General features: G+C 46.1%; 1 protein-coding gene across 1 annotated transcript; it reads right to left on the minus strand.

Moving 5' to 3' along the window:
• Positions 1-1,286: 1,286 nt before the first annotated feature.
• Positions 1,287-8,050, minus strand: CHI3L1 (chitinase 3 like 1). Its single transcript, XM_060141823.1, has 10 exons — positions 8,008-8,050; positions 7,779-7,808; positions 6,652-6,853; positions 6,087-6,143; positions 5,185-5,335; positions 4,326-4,447; positions 3,127-3,250; positions 2,355-2,537; positions 1,681-1,797; positions 1,287-1,481 (listed from the first exon to the last, which is right to left on the minus strand). Exons 1-10 carry the CDS (start codon positions 8,030-8,032, stop codon positions 1,287-1,289), a joined length of 1,206 nt encoding a protein of 401 aa, XP_059997806.1. The 5' UTR covers positions 8,033-8,050.
• Between the last annotated feature and the right edge of the window lie 12,199 nt (positions 8,051-20,249).

Here is a 20,249-nt window from a genome sequence, read left to right on the forward strand (position 1 = left end):
CTCTTTGGTTTTGGAGCATGCAGCTGAACTCTCTTGGGATACAAGGCATGTTTGGGGCTCTGGGAGTTCACAGAAACTGCTGAGAACATCTCTACTTCATAAAGCCTGGAAGGCTGGCTGGTCTGCGTTCATCCCGTTTGACTCATCCCGTCCCATCTGGCCCCCACCTCATGTCCCAGGCTCAGCTGAGGAGTCTTGGTCTCTGCATGGGCTGAGGGCTATGTCCCAAGAGGGGAGAGACAGAGGGCTGGGTTACAGCCCTAGGACATCTGACTGATTTCAGTCCAGCAATGGAAAGTGTTCCTCTAAGGTAATGAGCAACTGGTCACTGAGAGTGTGGGGGGAGGTTGGAAGGCTAGCTCTCAAGCCCTGTAGAGACTCTAGGCCTGGGACGGAGGGAGAGTATGTGAGATAACATAGGTGTCTCCTTCTAGCCCTGAGAGTCCAGGGTCAGGGCTCTCTCTAACCTGACCCTGTGTTGGCTCCTACATCTCCCCGAGGTGAGAGGAGATGAAGGGTTGGTGTTAAAGGGTTTCCTTCCTAGTGCTTGCTAGCCCCTGGAAACAGAAAAGGCTTCTTTCAACAAGGAACTGTATCAAGAAGTCTGGACGACAATGACTTTAAGATCCGGAAGCCCATCAGCCCTCTTGGGTTAAGTCCATGACTGATGGGTCTGGCGATGCTTGCCTCTTTGGGGGACTTCTTGGGGCCCGGCAGAGGACAGGGTGGTCTCATTTTCCGCAGCTCAGGACTACCCAGCCTGAGAGAGAGGAATCCAGAAGAGATGGGGGAGGTGAGCCCCGTGGGTCCAGTGGGACCACAAAGATAGACTGAAGCAAGCGCTAGTAACTGGCGGGCCCCAGTGCTTTATTGAGCAGCTGCAGAATCAGGAAAGGGAAGTGGAGTGGGGACCTGATTATGGCCCTGAGTAAAGGTTTCAAGCTGGGCTTTGCAGAGGATATAATTAGCGTGGTCGCTGCTTCTTGTAAGATATTTCACTCTGCAGTGGTACAGCTTGCCAAAAGGGTGTCCTTAGGCATAGAGGCCTGGGGGTAAGAGAGTGGAAGAAATCTCCTTGCGTGGGGCCTGGAGTAGTTGAGCATGCTCCTTAATCAGCAGCTATGTGCTGACCCCGTGTCTTACACTGTGCTGGTCCCACAGCCCCACTCCTACCTGCCTGTCCACCAGGGCTGAGCTCAGATGGCAGAGCTGTGGCCCTCCGCATGGGCCCAAGGAAGGGAGACTGAAGCTCAACAGGGGACCCAGCAGGGCAGGTGATCAGGCTCCTAGCCAGTCAGGGCCAAGTGATCTCTGCCCCACTGTGTGCCCAAGAACCGAAGGCTACACCTCAGTAGCGCATCCTCGATAGCACTAGTGAGAGGGAAGTGCAGATTCTGTCCGCAGAAGGTGCCCTGAAAGTCATCCAAGTCCAGGGCCCACACCATGGCGCCAGCCAGCTCCCTGTTCCTCAGGTACCGCACCTGCTCTGGAGACCCAGAGCAGGCAGGGCTGGGTTCCCTGGGCCAGGGTGCTTATGGAGGGCGTGCTATCTGGACACCTCCCCATGGGAGAGAAAAGCAGACACCTGAGACCCCAAACACCTCTGTAGCCAAGCCCCACCCTCGGTGCAGGGGGCTTCCCTCCCCCTCTTCAACTTGGGGTGTGGCCTTAGGTACATACCTTGTTTTTGATGCTCTCCTGGTCGTCATACCCCACCCACTGGTTGCCCTTAGTGGCATAGGGGACCTGCTGACCAAGGAGTCTATGGACCGTGGCTCCGCGGAGAAAGTCACAGATCTGAACAGAGAACAGGGCAGGCGTGGTGTGGGGAGCTGTGCTGAGACTTTGCAGGTCACCAGGGGGACACCACAGCCCAAATCTCTCAGCCCCTTGCTTCTTCCTGCAGGCTACATCTTCCCCTAGAGACTGCAGGCTTCGCACAACTTTACTTAAAACAGATGCAAAGATCCCAGGATTCTGTAGCTGCTGTAACCTGAGGGCATTATGGGGGCTCTGATTAGCTTCCTGCATCTTAAACAGGGATGTGGGAAATAGTGCTTTGACACTGAGGACCGGCCCAAGGCAGCACAGAGCAGCAGAGGATGGGCCGAAACAAAAGAACCTACCTCTTGGCCATTGCTTTTTCCTGGGCTAGAAGGAAGGCCCCAACTTAGTGGCCAGAGGGGGTGCAGACAGGATGTGCCTGGCCTCCTCCTCCCTCTTCTCCAGAGTGCTAGGTCTGCTGGAACATTTTTTTTAATTTCCAAAGGAGTACAGTGTGGGTGGGGTGGGAGGCTCAGTTTCCCCGGGGCTGCGGGTGCCCCGGGAAATCTTACCTTCTCCCCAGCTCATACCTCATAGTAGGTGAGGGTCCCTTTCTCCTTGGTGAACCGACCTGGTATTCCTGGCCCTGAGGTCGGGGCTCCCACATCTGTCTTGGAAGAGGCCAGGGTGAAGCTCCTCCCAAAAGTGGAGATACCCATCACCAGCTTATTGGCCTGGGCCCCCAGCCTCAACACACAGCTCACAGCGTAGTCCTGTGGGTGGGTAGGGCAGGACAGTTTGAGCAGTTAGATGCTGGTGGTCTAGGAGGGGAAAGGTTGTGCAGTTCCCACTGCTGCCTTGAAAGGTGGAGTTCCAGGTCTAGACGCGTCTGGAATTCCCTTCCTTCTGGGAACCTATTATGTCAGTCTAAAAAGCATTGTGTAATTTCAGTCTTGAAAAAAATCCTCTTAGGTATAGGAAGGGATTATTACTGTTCGATAGTTGCAGAACTCTGGCGATTGGCCCGGGTTACACAGCAAACAATGGCAGGTCTAGACTAGACTCTTGCCCTCTCAGCCCCCAGCCTTCTCTGTGCTCTCTTCAGTCTGCCCTCTGCCTTCACTAGGTCCACCCTACAGGCCCGTCAGGAGATGTCCTGACTCTTTATGGAAGAATCACCTCCCCAGTTCCCAGAGCTGTGGAGAATGCATAAACTTTGGGCCTCAGTTTCCTCATCTGTGAGGTGGGCCCTATAACCCCTCCCTTGCAGGATTACTGAGGAGTGGAGAGGTTGGTGTCTGAGCTCTGGCAAGTGGCATGTCTGTGGTCCCCTCTCAGCCCTCCCTCCTTTGGGACACTCACAGCATTGCTGAATCTGTCAGAACTTGTATCTTCCCGGCCCCGGAATAGGGGGCTGTGATGTGCTATGGTCTGGCGCCACGCTCCATGAAAGTCGTAGGTCAGAAGGCTGATGAAGTGCAGGTGTCTGTGGAAGGGTGGATGCAGGGCAAGGCGAAAAATTGAAAAAGCGCGCCACCCTAGCAGGATGTGAGCTGGAGAAACAGGCAGCCAAGAGAAAAGCCATTAACCCCAAACCCAGCAGAACCCAGTGACCCGCTGTCTAGGCTGCTGGACCACCTCCCTTGTGCCACACTGGGACGTGGGCTCAGGGTCCCACAGGAGCATTCAAGGCAAGAATGGGGTCCTTCCAATCCACCCCCAGCACACAGTTGAGAGCTGGCCTCCAACACACGTCACCCCCTCCACTCCAGCCACATTCATCTTTGAGAAAGCAGATTACAAGTGGCATCAACAGCTAGCCTTGTCGGGAGAGAGCAGGATCAAAGGATGGCCTGAACCTATGATTCCTCCTGGTGGGAAGTAAGGTTTCCACACACAAAGGTGGAGGGTCTGCAGGTGGATTGCATGAACATGAGCTTCAGGTGTTTGGGGCAAATGGTTGAGAGCCACATCATTCCCACCTTCTAAGTGATCAATTAAAGCACCAAGTCTACACTCCCTAAGACCCTAAAGAAGATTCTAAAGTCAGAGCGAAGAGCCTTTGTCTCTCACTCTTGGGTTTCCTAAGACCCATGCCGTTGTTCCACCGAGAGGTCAGCCTGCTTGGCTGGGGACTGCTCATTCTCACGCATGAGGAGGCAGGGCGAGGAGGAGGGGCGGGGTGAACAGGAAAGGGAGGGGGCCACCTGCATGTGACAGCACTGTGTGGACTCCCCAGCAGCCTAGAAATGAAAGGTATCATTACTGCTGCCTTGCCCCTCCAGAGACTAGTGATTGGCTGGTTTGTATAACTTTCCCTGCTTCCTTTTCCACAAATACATACATTCATAACGACTTTCTCATCTGAGCAGCGCAATACCCCAAATGAAAAGGAAGGATAGGGATCGTTTTGCCCCGTTTGACAGATGGGGAGGCTGAGGCACACAGAGGGGAAGTGACTTGCTCAAGGTCACACATCTTTGGAGAAACTGGGACTAGAAGCCCAGTCTTCTGATTGTACATGGAGTGCTAGGGCAGAGTGCATCAGGAAGGAGATTCACCGGGATATCTGGGCGATGTCATAGCCTCTGTCAATGGCAATCTTCCCAGCAGACACTGCCGCGCTGAGCAGGAGTTGCTCTGCTCCTGCCTGGGCTTCCCTTGCAAACTCAGCCTCCATTTCCTGTTGGGAGAGAGGCAGGTGAGTGACAGCAAGCCTTGAGGCGAAAGATCTCTGAGCATGTCATTGGCCTTCTCTGTCTGCTGTAATCTCCAACCTGACTGGAGCTCAGTGGGAACGATAAAGTGGTCTCATCCTCAGACTCACCCATCTTTTTCCTAAAAAACTGTTTGGACCAATCTCGTCCCTACACCCCGTGCATACTCATCAACACTCAATTATTCTCTGTCCTGGAGGGACCATGAGGATAGAGAGTGATCCCACTTGGTCCTCAGATGATGCTGGAAGATATTTACCTGTTGGTCTGTGCTTTGTTCAAGCTTATAAAGGAGAACACAAAATTAAAGTGATTTATATTGTACCATGAACAGTTTGTTTAAATGATCACTCTGTCCCTGGGGTAACTGAGTACCTCTGATGCAGTGCATGCTGGGGAGTGGGCAGTGTTGGTTTGGGAATGAATACAGGCAGTAAGGAATGGGTTCTCCGCTTAGTGACCTCTGCCTCTTAGAACCCCACCCTACCTCCCACTGTTGTCAAAAGATGTCTTCCTTGCTGTGTGAGATCTCAGGACACAGGCTTGTTTGTCTTATCCCTGGTCCAGATCTCAGGACCCTGCAGCAAAGAGGCCTCAGTCCCCCTTTGCCTGCCTCAGGAGAGTATCTCTGAAGACAGCTTCTGCCCTCCCCACTCCCTGATGCTCCCTACCTCCCTGCCCTTTTCCCTGACCCAACCAGCACCTTGACCAGAGAGGTGAGATGCTGCTTGTCCCTCCGCCCGGGGTAGAGCCAGGCTCGGTCCAGTCCATCAAAGCCATGGGTCCGCAGAATTGGTGGCACCAGCTTGATGAAAGTTCTGCGACTCCAGGTGTTGGAGGCTATTTTGGAAAATCTAGAACCGAAATCAGCCCAGTAGAGGGCTCAGTACCAATACGCTGGGTGTCTTAGCCCTCTGGAAGGGTCTCTGGGCATGTGGAGCTGGGAGTCTGAACCCACACAGCTCTAGGAGGGCATGGTTGGGACAGGACCCACCTCCAATTATCTTAGAAAGACCATGTGCTTTGGAGCCAGATATCCCTGGCTCTATCACCTACTAGCCAAGCCACTTTGAGCAGGTTATAACCTGAGCCTCAGTTTTCTCATCTGTAAAATGGGCATAAATGTAACATCTCACAGTGCTATTATGAGGATTACATGTGATAATGGTTGGATAGGATGCCTGACACATAGTAACAGCTCAGTAAATGAGAGCTGCTATGGCCATCTTTGCCCCCTTTTTAAAGCCTCCTCCAATTCTACCCACTCCAGGATGTCCTCACAGGGTCTCCACTCCCAAATTTCCCATTCATTCCATCTCTCTCCTTCTCCTTAGGACAGTATCCCTCGCCGCCCCAAATTTCTTTGTTTTCATGTCTGAGAAGTAGTAAAAAGGGCATTGGCTGCCACCTTGCTGTGTGACTCTTGACAAGTTCCTTTCCCTCTCTGCGCTCTGATTTCGTGGTTGTACATGAGGCAGGCTCCTGACAACCATTCAGACCCCTGTGCCTGACCAGTCTGGGGTCCCTGTGACCCCCATCCAGTGGATGAGGAGAAAGCTATGCCTCCTCCTATTCCATCAGCCTCTGGGGGATGAGTCATCCTACCTTTGAGAACCAAAGTTCCATCCTCCAACAGATAGAAGGGTCTTCAGGTTGGGATTCCTGTGGGGCACAGGGAGGCAGGAGGGCAGGGGTTGAGTGAAGTTGCTGTGACATGGGGTGGCCCCACATTTAGGAGGCTGTATCAGGCTTCTAGCTTTGGGTGGGAGGCTGAATCAGGCCTCTGAGGTCCTTCCAACCCTGAGATTCAGTATTCTAAGACTTTCTAAGCATTTGTGGCAGTTACTCTGAGATATGTTGCCCATATTTGTTCCCTCCAGTGGGGAAGCCAGGATATGGCAAAATAGAGTCATGAGGACTTTCTCCGTGGAGAGGCACCCTCAGAGGACGGAGAGGGGTCCTTTTCCCAGGGGAGCTCAGCTGTACCTTCTTCTACACCCTGACACCTGCTCTCATCACTTCTTCCCACTTAAGCCAAGGCCCTCCAGTTCTCCACCCAGAGGTGAGTACTGGGGACCTCGCCTACCCTCTTGAGCAGGAGTACGCTGCCCTGAGACCAGCCCTGCTAACCCTCCATCTTCCTCCTTCCCTGGCCAGCCAGTGGCCCAACCTGTTCTTGAGTGTGTTCAGTGTGTCATAGAGCGTCACATTATTCCACTTCCAGGTGTCGATCGCATTGTTGCTTATGTTGGCAAAGCTGTAGATGATGTGGGTACAGAGGAAGGGGTCGATGGCATCTGGGAAGCAGCTCCCATCACCCTCCCGGTACTGGGACCAGCTGGTGTAGTAGCAGATCAGCTTGTATGCAGCACCTGAGGAGAAGGCCAAGATTGAGCCAGGGACCCTCTGGCTGAGCCCTGAGCTGAGCACTAATGGGGTTTTGGGGGGCAGGGTTGATGGGCAGAATTGTGAGCAAAGTTAGAATTCTAAATGCAAAGGGCTGGCTCAGGGGAGTCCTCTGTCTGATGAAAATAAGGTCTATTTTGAAAATGCTTAGAAAAGATCAAATATAGTAGATAAACATACTGCAGACTAAGAACAGAACACTGTATGGGGTGAGGGGGTGCCGATGAATAAAGATGAAATGGGACTTGGTACAAGTAAAGAAGGCTTCCTGGAGGCAGTGACTTTGCAGGAGAAGAGGGACCCGACAGCCATATCAGAAGACCCTGGCCTTCAGGCGAGAGTCTTGCAGGACCTTCAGTGGAGTCCTTGATCTGAGAGGCTCTGTCCCGTCTCTTCTCTGCCTTCCTGTGGGAGTGCCCCTAACTTGTAACCCACCCAGAATGGCAGCCCCCAGGCCCCTTCAGTCCATCCCCCGAGCTGGGGCACAATATCCCAATGGACCCGGAAGTTCCTCCTCCCCGCTCATTCTAATTTTTCCTGCTGCAAAGTAGGCCTTTTCTGCCCTCTTGACTGTGGAGGAATAACTGGGCATCACTCATCCATGCTGCTACTGGTCTCCTGTTAGTAGTTCCCAGTAAGCGATTAGTTGAAGCCTTCATTGAACCTGAGCCTTTGAAAGTTTTTAATTTTCAAAAATTTTAAATATACAGAAAAGTAGAGAATAGTATAATCAACACCTATATATTCATCACCTTGGTTTAACAAATGCTAATATTTCTGAACCATTTGAATCACAGAAGAAACTGGAAAAGCGCTACCTCAGTGGCAAGGTCCCTTCCACACAGCCCTCACCACACCCCCACCTCCCGTGACTTAAAAGGGGTTTCTTACAGCTCTGGGGCAGCACCAGGACCACAAAACCTGAAGGGAAATCCAGGGTGAGACCCCCTGCAAGTACCTCCTGCCCTTCCCCCTGCTCCCTGCACCCCCCACCATAAAGGAATCAAGGGCCTCCTCACACCCGCCTCCTCACCTCTCTCCCCGCCAACTCTGCTACCCCTCCCACAGCAGGTAGGAGGCCAGCCTCTCTGCAGAGTGGCTCTGTGGCCAACCCAGAGACCTGTCTGAGCCACCCTCAGACCCATCCTGGCTGCAGCAGAGGGGGGCACGGCATGGCATCTTCCTTTGCCCTCAGGCTCCTGGTGCCCAGCTGCCTAGACAGGACGCTTCCCTGGGCGTCCAACTTCCTCTTATACCTGTCCCACTCCACTCCCCCGCACCCCAAACCATGCCATGTACAGGAACTGAGCTGTGTGTCAGTGAAGGAACTAGCAGGCTGGAAAGTGGCGGGGCCGAGCACTGCGGGCCGCCTGAGGTGGATTGAGAAACCCTGGAGAGTTCTGAAAACGTGGGCCAGGTCTTCCTGAGGCACCTGCCGGCAGAAAAGCCATCAGGTGGATGATCTGGGGGCTCCTGTGGCCAGTAACTCAGCCTCCCACTCACCTTCCTCCAAAAGCCAGCAGTTTCCGGGCTTTTCTGGCAGCCTCTACTTTTGCCTCTCCAGCCCTCTGTCCGGGCCCTTGGCCAGGTTGAAACTGGGAACAATTGAGTTCTGTAACCAGCAGTAACCCCCCAAAAAGGCTGTTATTTATTCTCTCCCTGAGCCCAGCAGCACCCTGCCTGACCCACTCCCCCTCGCCAAGCTGTTTCTCACAGCTGGCCTGTGCTGATTATTTTAAAGAAAGGCTGGAGAGGAGTGGGAAATTGCTGAGAATGCTCTGAGACCTGGTGCCCCTTTGCTTCCTTTTTGAAAGGCCCGTTAAAATGAGTATGAATCTGGCAAGCCTGGGGCTGCAGTGAAGTACCAAGGAGTAAAAATTCAGGGAACTCTTGATTTCCCCCAGGAGCAGACAATCTCAGGAGGTAAATAATCTCCACACTCTCAGCTCCTCTCTGTTGACACCTGAGTGTAATGATGCCACCCCTTTCTAGATCCCTCAGTGGTTTCTTATCGCTCTTCAGATAAGAACAAAACTTCTTAACAAGGCTCTGCATGATTTGTTCCCTGTTTGTGGATACTTTTTTTTGGCCAAAGATCCTGGACAACTCCATTCTTTGCAGGCTATAAATTAATTAATAGGCAGGGAGTGAAAAGTTCAGAACTCCAATTGCCAGAATGGGACAGAGGGCTTCTGAACAGGTACCTTTATTTTTACAATCATATTAGGTAATAATCCAATGTTAGCCACACTGATTTCACAGCCCTCTCTTGGTGAGGTCTCTCCCTCTGTCCCCCTTCTCTTCCTTCCTCTCCCTAGAAACATCTCTTTATTAAGAGAAATGGTCAGAAAGCAGTTTGTCCAGAGTCATACTCACGAATACTAAAGGGTCATGGCTTCACCCTCTTAAGGCAACTAGCCTTCTTTTGTACCCTAGATGATTGACAGCAATGATAGTCCATGACAACTTTCCCTTGTTTGTTTAGGGCACTGGGAAGTGGACTTCCTTGAATCTCTAATAGAAGTATTTCAAAGTAGTAGGCACGTAAAAATGTTCATAACAGGGTGCAGGATGTTAAGAAAACACCCAAGTTCACTCTTCCTTTGTTAAAAATTACTTCATAATGTGGCACATATATACAATGGAATATTACTCAGCCATAAAAAGAGACGAAATTGAGCTATTTGTAATGAGGTGGATAGACCTAGAGTCTGTCATACAGAGTGAAGTAAGTCAGAAAGAGAGAGACAAATACCGTATGCTAACACATATATATGGAATTTAAAAAAAAATGTCATGAAAAACCTAGGGGTGAAACAGGAATAGAGACACAGACTTACTAGAGAATGGACTTGAGGCTATGGGGAGGGGGAAGGGTAAACGGTGACAAAGCGATAAAGAGGCATGGACATATATACACTACCAAAAGTAAGGTAGTTAGCTAGTGGGAAGCAGCCGCATAGCACAGGGAGATCAGCTCGGTGCTTTGTGACCGCCTGGAGGGGTGGGATAGGGAGGGTGGGAGGGAGGGAGACGCAAGCGGGAAGAGATATGGGAATATATGTATATATATAACTGATTCATTTTGTTGTGAAGCTGAAACTAACATACCATTGTAAAGCAATTATACTCCAATAAAGATGTTAAAAAAAAAAAAAATACTTCATAGGCACAGATTAGCCCAAGCCTTGTCCTGTGCTCCCCCAAACCCAGTTTATTAGTTCCACATGTCCTGCACGAAGGTGGCATTGTCATAACAGCCAAGACATCCCCTGGGCCTGCCCCAGCAGGATTGGCCAAGGGTCCCATGGCACACCACCTCTCAGCTTCATCTCACGCCATGCCCCCTTCACTCCCTATAACTCATCCATTCATGCCTTCTTTCTTATATTTGCTTTACTCTCTCCCACCATAGTGCCCTTGTATATGTCATCTACTAGCCTGTCAATAACTATGAAGGGCCTGAGATTTTATACTACTTGCAAGTTAATGAGACAGACAGAATCTCATGGATTCTGGCAGAAGACACAAGAACCCGAGGTCAGAGACAAAGGACTTATTCATGGCACGTCAAGCAGCATGAACTTCATGTTTGCATCACTTCCTGTGAAGAGGCAGCTATTTTGAGTTGCTGCCTAGGCATTTTACAGTATAACTCCGCTCATACCCAGAGTCTGGACATTTAGATAAGGACCTGAGTTTAGGATTCCAGCCACAAGGTCCTGCTTTGCATTTCCCAGGACACCTTTTAAAATAAGCACTTAAAGTTGAGCCCTGGAAAAGTTAGTGGTGCTCCCCAACCACCTTATAAGTAAAAGGCGCTTACTCTCTGTCTCCTGCTGGCTTGTGACCCAGGACAGAGGACTGCCCCTGCCCCCAGCTCAATGCACACCTCCCTCCTCTGTTTCTGGAATCTGTAAGTAATAAATCTTGTCACTTTACTTTCTTTGTGTGAGTGTATTGAAACTGTGCCTTCAATCAAAACTGCCCTGGGGTTTTCATTTCCCCAAAGTGGAAGGTCAGACAGTGAGGGAGTTACCTGCCCACTCTGGGTGTATGGTTTGTGCATCCTTATTCAGCAGGTCATACTCTGCATATTCTTAATTAAACACTCCTACTCATCCTTCAGATTGCAGCTCAGCAGGCACCTGTGGAAAAGGCAGACTCCCTAGTGAGGGATAACCCCTACTGGGGCTGTCAGTGTACTTTGTACCTCTCCTCCTAGCACATGACTCGGTTATAATTTTACATCTCGTGTGTCAGGGTGGATGTCATTAATGTCTGCCTCCCTCACTAGACTGTAAACTCAGTAAAGGCAAGGAATGTGTCTGTTTTATTCACCTTTGTGTCCATCCCTAGTGCTTGACACATAGTAGATGCTTAGTAAAGTATTTATTGAACGACCGAAAAAATGAATGATCTCAAGATGGTACGTAACTCCAAACTCTTCTATTTTGTTTGGAACCTGAAATTCTAGAAATTTCATCTCTTTCAATAGTTCTTGTCACCTTGTGAATAACCAACTCAGGAGGTAGGATGAAATCGCAAAACAAACATCCTGACAATTTTTCCCTGGTCCAATTGTTCTAAGCCCCCACGCTGCTCTTATCATTCTTTTACTCATTCAACCAATGCTTACTGAGAACACACAGTTGCCTTGTACGGTGGGAGGTGGTGAGGGCAGAAAGGTGAGCGAAAACAGAGAATCAGTGCCTGTCCTCATGAAGTACATGGTCTGGCAAAGAATATGGACATTAAACAAAGGATCACATAAATAATTTATTACAACTGTGAAAAGTTCAACAAGGCAATTCTGAGGGTTAGGAGAGTTTATAAAAGGCTACAGGTGGTCAGGGAACTCTTCCTTGGGAAATGATGTTTCAGCTGAATTGTGAAGGAACAGATACTAGCTTGGCAAAAACATGTGAGGCAGGAGAAACAGAAGAAGCCTGGGGTGGGAAGAGGCTGCCATGTTCCAAGACCTGGGAGGATTCAAGAGTGGTTGAAGCATGAGGTAGGGCAAGAGAGGCACAGACGAGAGGGGTGGCCTCTTAGGCGTAACTGTTTTGAGGATCCGTTCCTTTTGCATGGAGTGTCAGAGCAAATGAAGGTGGTGTTAACATCCCGCCAAATATCTGAGGGGAAGTTCTTTATTTACAGGCAGGTGTCTTCCTCCAAGTTCATTTCCAAATCCTCAGCTCCAGCATATGGTGTTAGTGTCAGCACATAGTAAATGCCGTCAAAGACTCAGAGACAGAAACATTTGGACAAATAAACAATTCACTGCAAAAGCTAAAATGGAGTCCAAGTTCAGAAAGAAAGATTGGTTTGTCAAATACAAATCACAACAAGTATTTAAAGGGAAAAGAAGATGACCAAGGCTACAATATTCATGGTAGAAATCAGCAGCTTTCTCACATGTCCATCATATTCACAGTTTATCTTCACTTGTTAGCATAGTAAAAATCAAGGAGAAAAAAATTGTTTTTGCCAGAGTCTATATTTATGAGAAATAATCAGAGTTTATTATTTTGGAGTCCTGAGCCAGTCACGATAGCCTGTTGTTTTTGGATTATCTCCAGATGTAGAATGTCCCCACCCCCACCCCGCAGTGGTACTCAGTCATGAATGAAGCAGAGCAAAGTGTCAGGTTTTGCTTCTGCAGTTTTGCTTTTCCTGTGGGCAAGTTCTTGCCTTTGAGAAAACCTAAGCTGATTAACAGTTTTCTGACTCAGTGTTATTAAATTGATATTTTGTTTTATTTGACTAAAATTTATTTCCACAGGCATAACAAGAGGAGTTGATGTAACATATAAACACTTCCTTTTTGAGTGGCTAACAGAATTAGAGCCACATGACATTGAGGCTTGACAGTGAACTTCTGTCTGGAGGCTTGTAAAACTCCTAGGGCTGGGAATAACTTTTGTGTCAGAAGAAATTTTACCATCCTTATTAGCACTATTTTCTCTAAGATTCCCATATTTGTTAATATGCCTGCCAGGAAATGAAATTTTTACTACCAGTAAGGCTGGAATTTCATAAGTCATAAAGCCATCCCAGAGAAGTTTTCCTGGGAGGACTTCGTAGATGTCATTCTCACATGTAAAATGTAGTCTTTGTTCCTTAATAAAGGGCTTATCACACCTAATTAAGTGGAATTTTTGGCATAGTGAATATTTAATTATATTCTGGTAAGAAAAAGGACCGATTCTTATTGAACCTATATAAATAATCTACATGACCATAAGTACCGAAATCACTCTAGAGGTAAATAAGGTACATCAATTTGGTTCCATTGCCTCAAACTTATAAAATAGGGAATTAGGCCATAAAAAGTATAGGAACTGGGGGGGACCTTCAAGATGGTGGAGGAGGAAGATGTGGAAATCACCTTCCTCCCCACAAATACATCAAAAATACATCTACAAGTGGAACAACTCCTACAGAACACCTACTGAATGCTGGCAGAAGACCTCAGACTTCCCAAAAGGCAAGAAAATCCCATGTACCTGGGTAAGGGCAAAAGAACAAAGAAAAAGCAGAGGCAAAAGAATAGGGACGGGACTTGCACCTTTGGAGGGAGCTGTGAAGGAGGAAAAGTTGCCACACACTAGGAAGCCCCTTCACTGGTGGGGACGGGAGGTGGGCGGGGGAGAAGCTTCGGAGCCACGGAGGAGAGCACAGCAACAGGGGTGCAGAGGGCAAAGCGGAGAGATTCCTGCACAGAGGATCTGTGCCGACCAGCACTCACCAGCCCAAGAGGCTTGTCTGCTCACCCGCCGGGGCGGGTGGGGGCTGGGAGCTGAGGCTCAGGCTTTGGAGTTCATATCCCAGGGGGAGGACTGGGGTTGGCTGCATGAACACAGCCTAAAAGGGGCTAGTGCACCACAGCTAGCCGGGATGGAGTCCGGGAAAAAGTCTGGAACTGCCGAAGAGGCAAGAGACAATTGTTTTGGGGTGCACGAGGAGAGGGGATTCCTTCCCCGTCTGCCCACAGAAGGCAGAGCACCACCTAAATGACCTCCAGAGACAGGCACCAGCCATGGCTGTCAACTCAGACCCCAGAGATGGGCATGAAATGCTAAGGCTGCTACCGCTGCCACCAAGAATCTTGTGTGCAAGCACAGGTCACTATCCACACCACCCCAGGAGCCTGTGCAGCACACCACTGCCAAGGTCCTGTGATCCAGGGACAACTTTCCTGGGAGAACACACGCCATGCCTCAGGCTGTTGCAATGTCACACCGGCCTATACCACCACAGGCTCGCCCCACATTCCAATTATGACTACTGTACCCCTCCCTCCCCCTGGCCTGAGTGAGCAAGAGCCCCCTAATCAGCTGCTGCTTTAACCCCCTCCTGTCTGGGTGGGGAACAGATGCCCTCAGAAGACCTATACCATAGGCGGGGCCAAAACCAAAGCTGAACCCCAGGAGCTGAGCGGACAAAGAAGAGAAAGGGAAATTTCTCCCAGCAGCCTCAGGAGCAGCGGATTAAATCCCCACAATCAACTTGATGTACCCTGCATCTGTGGAATACCTAAATAGACAACAAATGTTCCCAAAATTGAGGCGGTGGACTTTGGGAGCAACTGTAGACTTGAAGTTTGCTGTCTGCAACTGATTTGTTTCTGATTTTTATGTTTATCTTAGTTTAGTTTTTAGCGCTTGTTATCACTTGTGGATTTGTTTATTGGTTCAGTTGCTCTCTCTTTTTAAAAAATTATTATTTTTTATGTTAATAATTTATTAAATTTTAGTTTTTTAAATTTTTAAAAAATTTTCTTTCCTCTTTTCTCCCTTTTCTTCTGAGCCATGTGGCTGACAGGGTCTTGGTGCTTTGGCCTGGTGTCAGGCCTGGGCCTCTGAGGTGGGAGAGCTGAGTTCAGGACATTGGACCACCAGCGACCTCCCAACCCCATGTACTATCAATCAGTGAGAGATCTCCCAGAGATCCCCATCTCAATGCTAAGACCCAGGTCCACCCAACGGCCAGCAAGCTCCACTGCTGGACACCCCATGCCAAAAAACTAGTAAGACAGGAACACAACCTCACCTGTTACCAGAGAGGCTGCCTAAAATCATACTAAGTTCACAAACACCCCAAAATACAGCACCGGACATGGCCCTGCCCACCAGAAACACAAGATCCAGCCCCACCCAACAGAACACAGACACCAGTCCCTCCCACCAGGAAGCTTGCACAAGCCACTAGTTCAACCTCACCCACTGGGGCAAGACATCAAAAACAGCAGGAACTACGAACCTGCAGCCTGTGAAAAGGAGACCCCAAACACAGTACGTTAAACAAAATGAGAAGACAGAGAAATATGAAGTGATGAAGGAGCAAGGTAAAAACCCACCAGACCAAACAAATGAAGAGGAAACAGGCAGTCTACCTGAAAAAGAATACAGAGTAATGATAGTAAAGATGATCCAAAATCTTGGAAATAGAATGGAGAAAATACAAGAAACGTTTAACAAGGACCTAGAAGAACTAAAGAGCAAACAAACAATAATGAACAACACAATAAATGAAATTAAAAATTCTCTAGAAGGAATCAATAGCAGAGTAACTGAGGCAGAAGAACGGGTAAGTGACCTGGAAGATAAAATAGTGGAAATAACTACTGCAGAGCAGAATAAAGAAAAAGGAATGAAAAGAATGAGGACAGTCTCAGAGACCTCTGGGACAACATTAAACGCACCAACATTCGAATTATAGGGGTCCCAGAAGAAGAAGAGAAAAAGAAAGGGACAGAGAAAATATTTGAAGAGATTAGAGTTGAAAACTTCCCTAACATGGGGAAAGAAATAGTCAATCAAGCACAGGAAGTGCAGAGAGTCCCATACAGGATAAATCCAAGGAGAAACATGCCAAGACACATATTAATCAAAATATCAAAAATTGAATGCAAAGAAAAAAAATTAAAAGCAAGGGAAAAGCAACAAATAACATAAAAGGGAATCCCCCTAGGTTAACAGCTGATCTTTCAGCAGAAACTCTGCAAGGCAGAAGGCAGTGGCAGGACATATTTAAAGTGATGAAAGGGAAATACCTACAACCAAGATTACTCTACCCAGCAAGGATCTCATTCAGATTCGATGCAGAAATTAAAACCTTTACAGACAAGCAAAAGCTAAGAGAATTCAGCACCACCAAACCAGCTTTACAACAAGTGCTAAAGGAAATTCTCTAGGCGTGAAACACAAGAGAAGGAAAAGACCTGTAAAAACAAACCCAAAACAATTAAGAAAATGGTAATAGGAACATACATATCAATAAATACCTTAAATGTAAATGGATTAAATGCTCCAACCAAAAGACACAGACTGGTTGAATGAATACAAAAACAAGACCCATATATATGCTGTCTACAAGACATCCACTTCAGACCTAGGGACACATTAAGACTGAAAGTGAGGGGATGGAAAAAGATATTCCATGCAAATTGAAATCAAAAGAAAGCTGGAGTAGCAATTCTCATATCAGACAAAATAGACTTTAAAATAAAGACTATTACAAGAGGCAAGGAAGGACACTACATAATTATCAAGGAATCAATCCAAGAAGAAGATATAACAATTGTAAATATTTATGCACCCAACATAGGAGCACCTCAATACATAAGGCAAATGCTAACAGCCATAAAAGGGGAAATTGACAGTAACACAATCATAGTAGGGGACTCTAACACCCCACTGTCACCAATGGACAGATCATCCAAAATGAAAATAAATAAGGAAACACAAGCTTTAAATGATACATTAAACAAGATGGACTTAATTGATATTTATAGGACATTTCATCCAAAAACAACAGAATACACATTTTTCTCAAGTGCTCATGGAACATTCTCCAGGATAGATCATATCTTGGGTTGCAAATCAAACCTTGGTAAATTTAAGAAATTTGAAATCATATCAAGTATATTTCCTGACCACAATGCTATGAGACTAGATATCAATTACAGGAAAAAAAATCTAGAAAAAATACAAACACATGGTGGCTAAACAATACGCTACTAAATAACCAAGAGATCACTGAGGAAATCAAAAAATACCTAGAAACAAATGACAATGAAAATACAATGATCCAAAACGTATGGGATTCAGCAAAAGCAGTTCTAAGAGGGAAGTTTATAGCAATACAATCTTACCTCAAGAAACAAAAAAAAATCTCAAATAAAAACCTAACCTTACACCTTAAAGCAATTAGAGAAAGAAGAACCAAAAAACCCAAAAAAACCAAAGTTAGCAGAAAGAAAGAAATCATAAAGATCAGATCAGAAATAATTGAAAAAGAAATGAAGGAAACAATAGCAAAGATCAATAAAACTAATAGCTGGTTCTTTGAGAAGATAAACAAAATTGATAAGCCACTAGCCAGACTCATCAAGAAAAAAAGGGAGAAGACTCAGATCAACAGAATTAGAAATGAAAAGGAAGTAACACTGACACTGCAGAAATACAAAGGATCATGTGAGATTACTACAAGCAAGTATATGCCAATAAAATAGACACGCTAGAAGAAATTGACAAATTCTTAGAAAAGCACAATCTTCTGAGATTGAAACAGGAAGAAATAGAAAATATAAGCAGACAAATCACAAGCACTGAAATTGAAACTGTGATTAAAAATCTTCCAACAAACAAAAGTCCAGGGCCAGATGGCTTCACAGGTGAATTCTATCAAACATTTAGAGAAGAGCTAACACCTATCATTCTCAAACTCTTTCAGAATAAGGCAGAGGGAGGAATATTCCCAAACCCATTCTACAAAGCCACCATAACCCTGATACCAACACTAGACAAAGATGTCACCAAAAAGAAAACTACAGGCCAATATCACTGATGAACATAGATGCAAAAATCCACAACAAAATACTAGCAAACAGAATACCAACAGCATATTAAAAGGATCATACACCATGATCAAGTGGGGTTTATACCAGGAATGCAAGAATTCTTCAATATATGCAAATCAATCAATGTGATACACCATATTAACAAATTGAAGGAGAAAAACCATATGATCATCTCAATATATGCAGAAAAAGCTTCCAACAAAATTCAACACCTATTTATGACAAAAACTCACCAGAAAGTAGGCATAGAGGGAACCTACCTCAACAAAATAAAGGCCATATATGACAAACCCACAGCCAACATCATTCTCAATGGTGATAAACTGAAATCATTTCCTCTAAGATCAAGACAAGGTTGCCAACTCTCACTACTATTATTCAACATAGTTTTGGAAGTTTTAGCCACAGCAATCAAAGAAGAAAAAGAAATAAAAGGAATGCAAATTGGAAAAGAAGCAGTAAAACTGTCACTGTTTGCAGATGACATGATACTCTACCTAGAGAAACCTAAAGATGCTACCAGAAAACTACCAGAGCTAATCAGTGAATTTGGTAAAGTAGTAGGATACAGAATTAATGCTCAGAAATCTCTTGCATTCCTATACACTAATGACAAAAAATCTGAAAGAGAAATTAAGGAAACATTCCCTCTTACCATTGCACAAAAAGAATAAAATACCTTGGAATAAACCTACCTAAAGAGACAAAAGACCTGTATGCAGAAAACTATAAGACACTGATGAAAGAAATTAAAGATGATACAAACAGATGGAGAGATATACCAGGTTCTTGAGTTGGAAGAATCAACATTGTGAAAATTACTATACTACCCGAAGCAATCTACAGACTCAATGCAATCCCTATCAAACTACCAATGGCATTTTTCACAGAACTAGAACAAAAAATTTCACAATTTGTATGGAAACACAAAAGACCCCAAATAGCCAAAGCAGTCTTGAGAAAGAAAAACAGAGCTGGAGGAATGAGGCTCCTTGACTTCAGACTATACTACAAAGCTGCAGTAATCAAGACAGCATGGCACTGGCACAAAAACAGAAGTATAGATCAATGGAACAGGATAGAAAGCCCAGAGATAAACCCACGCACATATGGTCACCTTATCTTTGATAAAGGAGGCAAGAATATACAATGGAGAAAAGACAGCCTCTTCAATAAGTGGCACTGCGAAACTGGACAGCTACATGTAAAAGAATGAAATTAGAACACTTCCTAACACCATACACAAATATAAACTCAAAATGGATTAAAGACCTAAATGTAAGGCCAGACGCTATCAAACTCTTAGAGGAAAACATAGGAAGAACACTCTTTGACATAAATCACAGCAAGATCCTTTTTGATCCACCTCCTAGAGAAATGGAAATTAAAACAAAAATAAACAAATGGGACCTAATGAAACTTAAAAGCTTTTGCACAGCAAAGGTTACCATAAACAACACAAAAAGACAACCCTCAGAATGGGAGAAAATATTTGCAAATGCAGCAACAGACAAAGAATTAATCCTCAAAATAGACAAGCAGCTCATGCAGCTCAATATCAAAAAAGCAAACCACCCAATCCAAAAATGGCATAAGGTCTAAATAGACATTTCTCCAAAGAAGATATACAGATTGCCAACAAACACATGAATGGATGCTCAATGTCACTAATCATTAGAGAAACGCAAATCAAAACTACAATGAGTTATCACCTCACACGAGTCAGAATGGCCATCATCAAAAAAATCTAGAAACAATAAATGCTGGAGAGGGTGTGGAGAAAAGAGACCTCTCTTGCACTGTTAGTGGAAATGTAAATTGATACAGCCACTATGGAGAACAGTATGGACGTTCCTTAAAAAACTAAAAATAGAACTACCATATGACCCAGCAATCCCACTACTGGGCATATACCCAGAGAAAACCATAATTCAAAAAGAGTCATGTACCACAATGTTCAATGCAGCACTATTTATAATAGCCAGGACATGGAAGCAACCTAAGTGTCCATTGACAGATGAATGGATAAAGAAGATGTGGCACATGTATGCAATGGAATATTACTCAGCCATAAAAAGAAACGAAATTGAGTTATCTGTAGTGAGGTGGATGTACCTAGATCTGTCATACAGTCTGAAGTAAGTCAGAAAGAGAAAAACAAATATCGTATGCTAGCACATATATATGGAGTCTAAAAAAAGAAAAAAATGGTTCTGATGAACATAGGGGCAGGACAAGAATAAAGATGCAGACGTAGAGAATGGATTGAGGACACAGGCAGGGGGAAGGGTAAGCTGGGACGAAGTGAAAGAGTAGAATTGACATATATACACTACCAAATGTAAAATAGATAGGTAGTTCGAAAGAGCTGCATAGCACAGGGAGATCACCTTGGTTCTTTGTGACCACCTAGAGGGGTGGGGTAGGGAGGGTGGGAGGGAGAAGCAAGAGGGAGGGAATATGGGGATATATGTATACATATAGCTGATTCACTT

The sequence above is a fragment of the Lagenorhynchus albirostris genome, chromosome 2 (genome assembly GCF_949774975.1).
Source record: "Lagenorhynchus albirostris chromosome 2, mLagAlb1.1, whole genome shotgun sequence".
Taxonomy (NCBI): Eukaryota; Metazoa; Chordata; class Mammalia; order Artiodactyla; family Delphinidae; genus Lagenorhynchus; species Lagenorhynchus albirostris.